At 25.0% G+C, this 10,987-nt stretch overlaps 1 protein-coding gene across 2 annotated transcripts in view; it reads left to right on the top strand.

The window, feature by feature from the left end:
• Positions 1-311: 311 nt before the first annotated feature.
• The window catches only part of LOC117181687 (palmitoyltransferase ZDHHC7), a 20,367-nt gene continuing 9,691 nt past the window's right edge, over positions 312-10,987 (top strand). The window contains exons 1-2 of one of the 2 annotated variants that reach the window (XM_033374613.1): positions 312-373; positions 7,304-7,582. In XM_033374613.1, coding sequence (XP_033230504.1) covers positions 7,350-7,582 — 233 coding nt within the window. In that variant the 5' untranslated portion in view covers positions 312-373; positions 7,304-7,349. Of the gene's footprint in view, positions 722-7,303; positions 7,583-10,987 lie in introns of both variants that reach the window. The other variant, XM_033374612.1, reaches the window with a different exon arrangement.

The raw sequence follows: 10,987 nt of genomic DNA, 5'->3' as shown, positions 1-10,987 counted from the left end.
TAAAATTCAGAACTGTACAAGAAAAAGTTACTAGAATTTAAAATATTAGTTTCTTTCTCTTCAAACTGAATTACTTACTCTTTTAATTTATTTTACAAATGAACTATAAACTTTCATTAATTATTTGCATAAAAAAAGCTATTTTCTATTATCAAATTTAAATTTTCGCAGAACTCGGACCCGGCTTGCAATTTAAAAATAAAAAATTTTCTTTTTTAAACCTATTGTTGCTTCAAATTTACCGCCATTATAGATGGCGCTGCAGCTCGCGACTGCAAGAGCCCTCTACACCAATTAGTGAATGAGTGAGAAGAGGAGTGGGAGACGGGGAGAGAGGAAGAGGATGAAGAGTTTAGAGAGTTGTATGGTAATGGTAAAAATTCATTTGATTTATTATCTCCACTACTACACCGATACAATTTCAGTACTTTAAAATCACTCTGCCAAATGGTTGTGCAATTTAGATTAGATTTGATAAGAAAAGCACGAGAAGATAAAATTTTACGCGATAATGAATCGACAGTCAATCACGACAATCGTGTATAACAGTGCAGGTGCAGGTGATTGTGATAGCCGTGTTTTCAAGATGTGACTTCCAAAAATGAACAATGTTTGTACGAGATCCGTGTGGTATTATTTGTATAATAGTGACCTACATTGCTGTGTTTTACGCAGATTACGTCGTCGTACGATGGATAATTTTGCACACCATGCAAGACAGGTTGGTTTTCCGTTTTCATATCAATTGTCTCTCGTCTAGATCGAATAGAGAACATATCATTTCTGACGTTTTTGACAGGTTTCTTTTTTACTCTTTTTTCTTAAAATTGCACATTTTTTGACGGATATTTAGGGTGGTGACTTGATCGGAACGCCGGGAAATGATCGGGACTTGAACTTAAAAACCGGGAATTTATTTCTGATCGTCAAGTTTTCATTATTGTAATAATTTGTTTTCCACTTGGAAAAGTGATTTCAACTTTATCTACAATTTCAGGGCATATTAGTAAAAGTAATTATCGTTTTTAATTTAGGAAAGGGAGTTTCGATAAAAAAAAAATTTCACTTGGAACAGGGAATTTTTGACATGGAACGGGAATTTTTTAAAAGAATTGAAACAGGAATTTAGAAGTCAAAATTCGCCTCAATTTGAAACTTCCTTCTTCCAAATTGTAGAAAATGAAAGTACTTCAGTCGTTTTTGGTGTAAAAGTAGTATTTCGAAGAGGAAATATTTCTGAATCATAATATAAATTTTGTTTACATTTTTCGTTTGGAATTTTCACTTTTTTTCTTGAAAATTCAACTATATGCGGTGTAAAGGTAAACTCTTTTATTAAAAGTTAATTTTGTTTTTGGAAGATTCATAATTTTAATTGAAAATTCATCTATTTTTAAAAATGTCACTACTTTGTTGAAAATCAATTTTCATTTTTAAAAAATTAACTATTCTAGTAGAAAAATTAACTGTTTTCTGAAAATCCGATTTGACTATATATTTTATGAATAAAGTATAAATTTTTATTAATAATTTGCATCCAAAAAGTTAATTTTCATATATTAAATTTGAATTTTCACAGAAAAATCGTCTTCCTTTTTTGAATTTTATTTTTAATTCATTTTTTTAAATAAAAACGTACCTTTTTTATTTAGAATGTTACATAATTTGTTAAAAATTTGTCCTTTATGGATGAATTTAATGGCTCTTAATTTAACATCTTTTTTGGTTAAATTAATGTTTTTGGTCCAGAAATCATTTCACGGTGGAAAATTTAACTAATTTAAAAAAAATATAATTTTATTTTCTTTAAAATTGATCTTTTTGGTTGAAAATTCAACTATGTATTTGAGAATTGACTTTTTCAAAATGATTCTTCTTGTTTAAAAATTTATTTATTTATTTGTTAGAAATTGAACTACTTTGTTAAAATTTTTTTTTTTAAAATCAGTTTATTGACGATTCATAATTTTAGTTGACAAACATTTTTTTTTAATTTAATTATTTTGTTGAAAATTATGTTTTCTAGTTGATAATTAACGCCTACATGTTTGATTCAAAACTTAAATTCATTTAAAATTCAAATATTTGGTTTAAAATTCCTGTATTTTATTGAAAATTTGAATTTCTGGAAGAATATTCAAGCTTCTTCATGACTAATTCCTCTTTTTGGTTGAAAATCCCTTTGAAGATTTAAATATTTAGTTGAAAATTCACATACTTTATTAAAAATTCGTCTTTTTCTAGGAAATTCATCCTATTCGTTGAAAATTGTTTATTTTGGTTGAACGTTATTATTTTTTTACTTAGAATTAATTTTTCAGAATGAAAAAATAATTGTTCCATTTTTTGTCGAAAACTTATCTCTTTTGATAGAAATTTAATCTTCTTGGTTGGAAATTATACTGTTTTTGATTTGATTGAAAATTTAGTTTTTTAGTTGAAAATTTATCTCTTTTGGGTGAAAATTCAACTATTTGTTGAAAATCCGTCTTTTTTGGTAAAATACCACTTTTGTTACTTTAAAACTTCATCCTTTTGGTTAAAAATTAATTTCTGTGATTGAAAATTTAACTATTTTCCTGGAAAATCGTATGAAAATTTGAGTATTTTGTTTTTGGTGTAAAATTTATCATTTTAGTTGAAAATTCATGTATTTGGTTACAAATTAATTTTTCAAGTTGAAGATTTATCATATTAGTTGAAAATTCAGTTTAACTATTCCATTTTGTGTGGAAAATTTACATTTTTGATAGAAAAATAATCGTTTTCGTTACAAAATGTTCTAGAAAATGTAACTTCTATTTTTTGTCAAGAATTAATTTATTTGGTTGAAAAAAATATTGAGTTAAAACTCGTTCCTTAAATAAAAAATTCATCTTTTGGGTTGAAAATTACACTATTTTCTAAAAAATTCATATTTTTGACTGAAAATTCGTTTTTTTCAGTTGAAAATTAATTTTTCCGAAAAATGTTTTTTTTTTGTTTTTTTTTAATTTCCTTTTTTAACTGAAAATTAAACTATTCTAATTTTCGTTTGTAAATCTATCTTTTTTTAATTGAAAATTTATATATTTTATTGAAACAGTATCTTTTCTGGTAGAAAAGTCATCTTTTAGGTTTAAAATTGAATTATTTTGTTGAGGCTTCATTTTTTTGGTTGAAAATTGATACTTTTAACTGTTAAAATTCATTTCCTTAATTCAAAATTTATCTTTTTGATTTGAAAACTCAACTAAAAATTGTTTAAAATGTATTTAAAAACAATTTTTTTGCATTAATATTATTAATCTTCTAGATTAGTTGGATTAATACATAGAAGAGTGTAGAAATTAGGATCTTGTATCAACCTTGAATAAGGCACGGTTTAATGCGAATAATGTTTTCTAATACTTTGACTTCTTTTACCATTTAAATTTAGCGCCCTTTCCAATTTAGAGCGATACATTTTCCCGCGAAATTTAAATAGTGTAATTATTATTAATGAAGATAGAAAATACGATTTTTAGATTCTAAATAAAAATACTTATAAATGTTCATTAAATTCCCGAAGCACATAAAGGTCGAGAAAATTCTTATGATGTATCTGAAGTTCTGAACGTTCAAATGAACGAAACATTTTTTCCAATTCTATTTTATCGATAAATATTGTTTCAACTACAATTTGAGATATGCATTATAATTTTATTTTGGTAAATATATTATTTCAAATATAAATTAACGAAAATTTTAGCCATTTTCATAGTTTAAAAAGTCATCGGTCAATGAAATTTAAAATAATGGAATTCTAAAGCTAAAAAATTTTTCACTTGAGGTAATAAAAATTTTTAACTTCTAAAATTAAAATTTAAGTATATAAAAAAATATAAATCCAGGTTATCATTTCCAATGCTCTAAATTAAAAAATCAATCAACGAACTTTAAAATGTTCAAAATTATATAATTTTAAGGAAATTTTAAGCTTGAAACATTAAATATTGAAAAATTGCAAAAATTGTTATCTGAACACTTCTTAAATTAGAAATTCAATTTTTTTTTTTAAATAGTTTAAACATCCTTGGAAAGCTTCAAAATTTTATTTCAAAGTCTTGCGAAATCCAGAAGTTGTTTTAAATCTGTTTTAAATTTAAAATTATTTTGGAAAATTTTCAGAACTTCTAAATATCTGTCAAAATTAATTGCATTTTTTCTGTTATACAATTTTCAGAAAATCTTGCAAATTTTAGAAAATTTCTTTACAATTTGGGTGTATAAATAACAATTGAACATTTATTATTTGTAGGCGAAATTTGAGTAATTATATATTTTGCGTCTAGTAGAAATTTGAATTGATATTTCTGAACCTATTAAAAAAATTTGTTTTCTCTTTTTTAGAACATTTTCAAAATGTTGAAAAGCATATAACTTTTTGATATTTTATCGAATTTAAAAATGTCATTAGGATAATTTGCAATTCTTTTTGACGCGCATCAGAAAATTTGACAAAAATTTCTAAAACACATAAAAAAATTTTATTCAAATTTTGAAAAAGCTCAAGTTTTTTGAATTTTTGTCTGATCCAAAAATGTAACTGACATAGTTTCTAAATATATTTGATATCTAATGATGAGTTTAAATAAAATTTTTTAATCTTTTAGAAAAATATATATATATTATTTCGCTGAACATCTTCAAAACTATATAACTTTTCTAATCTTCATCAGAATAAAAATTTTTATTTGGATAATTTGCAATTCTTCTACCCATCTTTAAGAAACTTTGACAAAGCAGACGGGCAGACACCGATAAAATTTTATGATTTTTGGATTCTGTGAGTGCTGAAATGTAAAGATCCGTTAAAAACCAGAGATCGAAAATTTGGACGACATTACACTCTCATGAATGAGAATGTAAAAATTAGATTCTTTTCAAGAATTGTTAAAGGCTTCAAAAGAATAAAAATATTTTCTTAAGATTCATAGGAAAATTAAAAATAATTTTTCATTTTTAAAAATTATTTTGAGACTATATTTAAAAAGTTTTTCAAAGATTTACACAAGGTTTTCAAAAAAGATTCTAGAAGATTTTAAGAAAACTTTATAAAATTTGCATGATAATTTTAAATCTTTTTAAAAATCCTAAATATTTCTTAGAATTATTCAAATTTTGTTTACAAATGTTCATTTGTAAATTATACATCAAAATTAAAAAATGTCACTTACAAAATTAAGCATTTTTCAAATACAAAAATTAAAATTGTAACATTCAAAGTTTAAAGGCTCTTCGAAATTTTAACGATTCCAGGCTTTCTATGTAAAACAATTCAGTTAAAGATTCTTTACTTTTAAATATTTAGTTTCAATTTACATGTCTTAAATAAAAATTAAAATAGTCTTAAATATTCAATAATTAATCTTTTTTTTTTAATTAAAAAATTCGAATTGAATGGGTGAAAAATTGAATATTTTAAACTGAAACAATGTTTTAAATTTAATAAAATCGTTTAATTATGAAAATATCATTATGAAGTTATTTTTAAGTTGAAAATAGTTGATAAACTTTCAGTCACACGTTCATATTTGTTTCATGACTAAGAATTTCAAATTGAAACTATTTTAAAAACTGGTTTAAAATCGTTTTGTCAAATCTTTTTTGTTCACTTTTAATTACGTAAAGTACAGATGAATAAAAAATTATTTATTTATTGAATAAAAATGTTTTTTATCAAAAATTTTCAACATCAAAGCCTTTTATTATTTATTTGTTCAAGTCTTCAAGAAAGCATTTAAAAATTCTTTAAATAAAAAATGAATGTTTAAAAATAAAAATTTTCAATGTAAGAAAATTTTGAATTACGTTTTGTAAGCTAAATAATAGCGTAACTGAAAAACATAAAAATTCTACTAATTACTTAAAATCTGTTGAAATCGAACGTGGACAGATTTCTCTTCTACAAATTTGTAAAATTCCCGGTAAAAAAAAATCACCGTCATTTCCCGGTTTTTCCCGGTCTTAAAAAATTCCCGGTCCAGCGGCCACCCTGATCTTTAGAACACTAATAGTGGTCAGCCTGATAATAGACTCCTTCTACTATCGGCGAGAAAACTATAGGCATCTGCCTTTGAAGCTTAACTCTGTCAAAAAAAATGCTAGCGCAACAAAAAAAAAACAGTCATTTAAAAGCTAAAAGTGTTCTACGTTAATGAGCTTGATGACGTTTATGTAAAAATAATTTTGTGCTTAGCAGACTGAAAAATGTAAAAAAAGTCAGGATTTTCGGATACATTTAAGAACAGTCAAGTTTAGAGCATTATTTCTTATACAAGGAGCGATGGGAAAAATTTGAAAAAATTCACGAGTATGAAGAAAACTGTTGTGAACTAGTTGCAGTTGAGAAATTTCAAAAATATTAAAAATTGTTACTTAAAAGTATAAAAATGTGCAACTATATTATCTTCAGTTTTAATACAGATATTAAAGCGATTCAAACTGTAATGGATAGGCTCTGAATTTAGTTTCAATCACCCGGAAGGACGTGTTAGTCTTATTTTTTGTGAAAATCGCAATATTTTTATACATTTTTTTTTGTTGGAAAACAAGTGACAGAAAGCAGGGGGGTGGCGTTTTTTTTTACTGCCGACCGCTGGTCCCTTTCTTCGTCCCGTGGCCAGGTGTCATCCAAGCATTCAGAACCAGGGGTCGAAGAATGGCACCAGCGGTCGGCAGTAAAAACAAAAAAAGGGTCCCCCCTGCTTTCTGTCACTTGTTTTCCAACAAAAAAAATGTCTAAAAATAACGCGATTTTCACAAAAAGAAGACTAACACATCCTTTCGGGCGATAGAAAATAAATACAGAGCCTATCCATTACAGTTTGCAGTTTGAATCGCTTTAATATCTGTATTAGAACTGAAGATAATATAGTTGCACATTTTTTTACTTTTAAGCAATAATTATTATAATTTTTTTAATTTCTCAACTGCAACTGGTTGCAACAGTTTTCCTCATACTCATGAATTTTTTCAATTTTTTCCGATCGCCGCTTGTACAAGAAATAATGCTCTAAAATTGACTGTTCTTAAATGTACCCGAAAATCCTTACTTTTTTTTACATTTTTCAGTCTGCTAACGCAAAAATTTTTTTACATTAACGTCTTCAAGCTCATTTACGTATAACACTTTCAGCTTTTATATGACAGTTTTTTTGTTGCGCTAGCATTTTTTTTTTTGACTGAGTTGTAAAGCATCAAAGGCAGATGCCTATAGTTTTCTCGCCGATAGTAGTATGAAATTGAATTAAAGCTGTTCAGTTTTTGTATACTTTTTCAGCCTCTGGGGTCCTTTTCACGTAGTAATATTCAATACGGTTGTTTTGATGCTGATGATGTCGCATCTGAAGGCAGTTTGCAGCGATCCGGGTGTAGTTCCTTTGCCTCAGAGTAGAATGGATTTTTCCGATATTCACACTGCCGGATCTGGTCTAGAAGAAGGTGATGAGAGAGATGATTGGACTGTCTGCACTAGGTGTGAAACTTACAGGCCTCCACGCGCTCATCACTGCAGAATTTGTAAAAGGTGCATTAAACGAATGGATCATCACTGTCCATGGTAAACTATTTATATTTTTTTATTATTATTTTATTTTCAGGGTTCAGGGTGGACGCTGAACCGGGAAATGAAAGCAAATTGATTTTTTGACCGGGAATTTTACAAATTTTTATTTTAAAAAAATCAGTACAAGTTTGTTTTATCCACTTTTTTAAATAATCAGTTGAATTTTTATATTTTTCAATGATGATATTCAGTTTACAATGCGTAGTTTGGAAAAATTTCACTTAGACATTTTCCATTTTGAATTTTAATTTTTAAGTGTACATTTTTCATTTAAAGAATTTTAAAATACAGTTTTAAAGTCTTAACAAATTAAAAATTAGTTTATTTCACAAGGGGACTCGGAATCAGTTCACAATTTTATCATTTTCAGATTTTAACGTTAAGAATTAAACTGTTTCGATTTGAAAGTCTTATTAGTTAAGAAATGTAAACGCCAAACTAAAACTTTATAAACTATTCTCAATTTTTAAATATCTTCAAAATAATATATTCATAATTAAAGGCTTTTATTAAATTAAAAAAATTGTTTTATTCTAAAATTTGAACGTGAATTTCCTCGAAGAAATTCGAGTAAGTTGGAAGAGATATTTAGAAGGTCTGAATATATTAAAAATTAATATAACATTTGAAATGATTCCAAATAATTTAAGCCATGGCCTAATTTAAACAAAATATAGATCTTTGCAGATTTCGAGCAAAAAATGTAGAAGCTTTTTAATAATTATAAAATTGAAAATTACCTTTTATTTTGAAAAACTAATTTTAAGAGAATATTTAAAAAGATTTCGAAAATTGTCAAAACTGATTCTGAAAGATTTTAATGGAATATTTTTTTATTTTGCAGGTTAAAAAAAATTATGAAAGATTTGAATCATTTCGATGTTTAGAAGTTCTGAAATGATTTATAAAAAAAATAATAATAAAATTTGAATAAATGTAAAACAACATGTAAATGTTTCAAGATTTTAAAATAACATTTTTGAAGCTTTTTGAGGGTTTTTAAACTATTTAAAATGAACAAAACTAACTTTTAGTTCAAGAAGTATTCAGTTTATAAAAAAATGTAATCGTTAAATTTTTTTTATATTTCTAGCTTAAATTGACCTAAAATCATTTCCAGCTTAGTTTTTATTACTTAAAATGGATTTTTTAAAGTTTTACAGTTAAAATTTTTTAATCTCCTTGGCCGTCAAAAATTTTTGCGAACCGTGAAAAGACCGGAAATTTTTCTATGTTATTAAAACGGTCACCCTGAGGGTTGCTACAAATTTTAATTAAAAAATTCGCAGAAAATATCATCATGATAATCAGTTTAAAGTTCTTTTTTATTATAATTTTAATTTTAAAAAGTCGACACTTTAAAATGAGATTATTATTTACCGGTTAGTTGTTTATAATTTCGAATTTTCAGGTTCGTGGTAAGTTAAGAAAATGTCTCAAATTTCGTTAAATAAGAAATGATAAATTTCTTGGTAAATATTTTATGTATCTATTCAATTAATTTATTACTTTACAATAAATATATGAAATATTATTCAATTTATTGAAATTTTTTAAAACAATTTGATTGAAATTCATCTCTTTCGGTAGAAATTTTACCTATTTTAGTTCAAAGTGCAACTCTCTGATTCAAAATTAATCTGATACAGTTGAAAAGTAACGTATTTTGAAGAAAATTCGTCCGTTTTGATAAAAAATCAATTTTTTTGGTTAAAAATAAGTGTTCCTGTATTTTATTTTAAATTAATTCTTCTTTGTTGAAATTTCAACTATTACATATTTCGTTGAAAATTCATCTTTTATGGTGAAAATTAAATTACATGGTTCAGAGTTCAAATACATTCTTAAAAGTTCATTTTTTTGTTTGAATATTAATAATTTTACTTAAAAACTCATTTTGTGGTTGTTGAAAATTGACTTCTTCAACTGAAACTGTAACTATCATATTGTACATTCAACTGCTGGTTGAAAATTACCTTTTTCGTTTAAAATTCTCATTCTTGGGTTGAAAATTCCACAATTTTGTGCAAAATTAAACTATTTCTTACAAAATTAAACTGTTTTGTAGAAAATTTAACTAGTTTAATATTAGATAAAAACTGAAAATTTTTGGTTTAAAAATTCAACCATTTAATTGCCACATTTTTAGAAACTAAAATAATATAAACTAAAAATTAATAAAATGCAATTTGGACAAACATTACATCCATTGTTTAAATTATTTAGTTTAAAATTTATGTAGTTTGTTGAAAAATCCTGTTTTTGTAGAAAATTCAACTATATGTATTTAAAAAAATTCGCCTTTTCTGGTAGAAAATTAATTTTCTTGGTTGAAATTTCAACTAGTTGGTTAACAATTTATGTATTGTTTGAAAATTCGTCTTTTTTTGGTAGAAGCACGCTTTTTTGCTTAAAACTGTTTTATGATAAGAAACTAATGTTTGCAACTGAAATTGTAACTGTTTTGTTGAAAATTCAACTGATTTGTTAAAAACTAACTTTTTTTATTAAAAATTATTTTCTGGTAGAAAATTAATTATCCTGATTGAAACTTTAACTACTTGGTTAAAAATTTATTTTTTTCGTAGCGAAGTCATGTTTTCTGGTAGAAAATTAATCTGTTTCGATTAAAAATTAACTTTTTTGTTGTAAATTCAAAATTTCGGGTTGAAAATTCTGTTTTAGTAGAAAATTGAACTTCTTAATTAAAAATTCCACTATTTGTTTGAAAATGTTTATATTTTCAAAAATTTGCTTTTTTCTGATAGAAAATTAATCTGCTTGATTAAAATTTCAACTAGTTGGATAGAAATTTATGTTATTTATTTATTCGCCCTTTTTGGTAGAAAAACAATTTTTCTAACATTGTTTTTTGTTAAAAAATTAATTTTTCCACTCAAATTTTTAATATTTTGTTGAAAGTTCAACTGATTTGTTAAAAATTAACTTTTATTAAAAATTATTTTCTGGTAGAAAATTAATTATGCCGATTGAAACTTTCACTACTTGGTTAAAAATTTATTTTTTTCGTTGCGGAGTCATCTTTTCTGGTAGAAAATTAACCTGTTTTGATTAAAAATTAACTTTTTTGTTTTAAATTCAAAATTTCGGGTTGAACATTCTGTTTTAATGGAAAATCGAACACCTTGATTAAAAATTCCACTATTTGTTTGAAAATGTTTATATTTCAAAAATTTGTTTTTTCTGATAGAAAATTAATCTGCTTGATTAAAATTTCAACTGTTTGGATAGAAATTTATGTTTTTTATTGATTCGCCCTTTTTGGTAGAAAAAAATTTTTTCTCACATTGTTTCTTGTTGACAAATTAATTTTTCCAACTAAAATTTTTAATATTTTGTAGAAAGTTCAACTGATTTGTTAAAAATTAACTTTTATTA

Source organism: Belonocnema kinseyi, chromosome 10 (assembly GCF_010883055.1).
Source record: "Belonocnema kinseyi isolate 2016_QV_RU_SX_M_011 chromosome 10, B_treatae_v1, whole genome shotgun sequence".
NCBI classification, from domain to species: domain Eukaryota; kingdom Metazoa; phylum Arthropoda; class Insecta; order Hymenoptera; family Cynipidae; genus Belonocnema; species Belonocnema kinseyi.
Note: the sequence above shows the minus strand (reverse complement) of the source record. Positions and strands in the feature narration are given on the sequence as shown.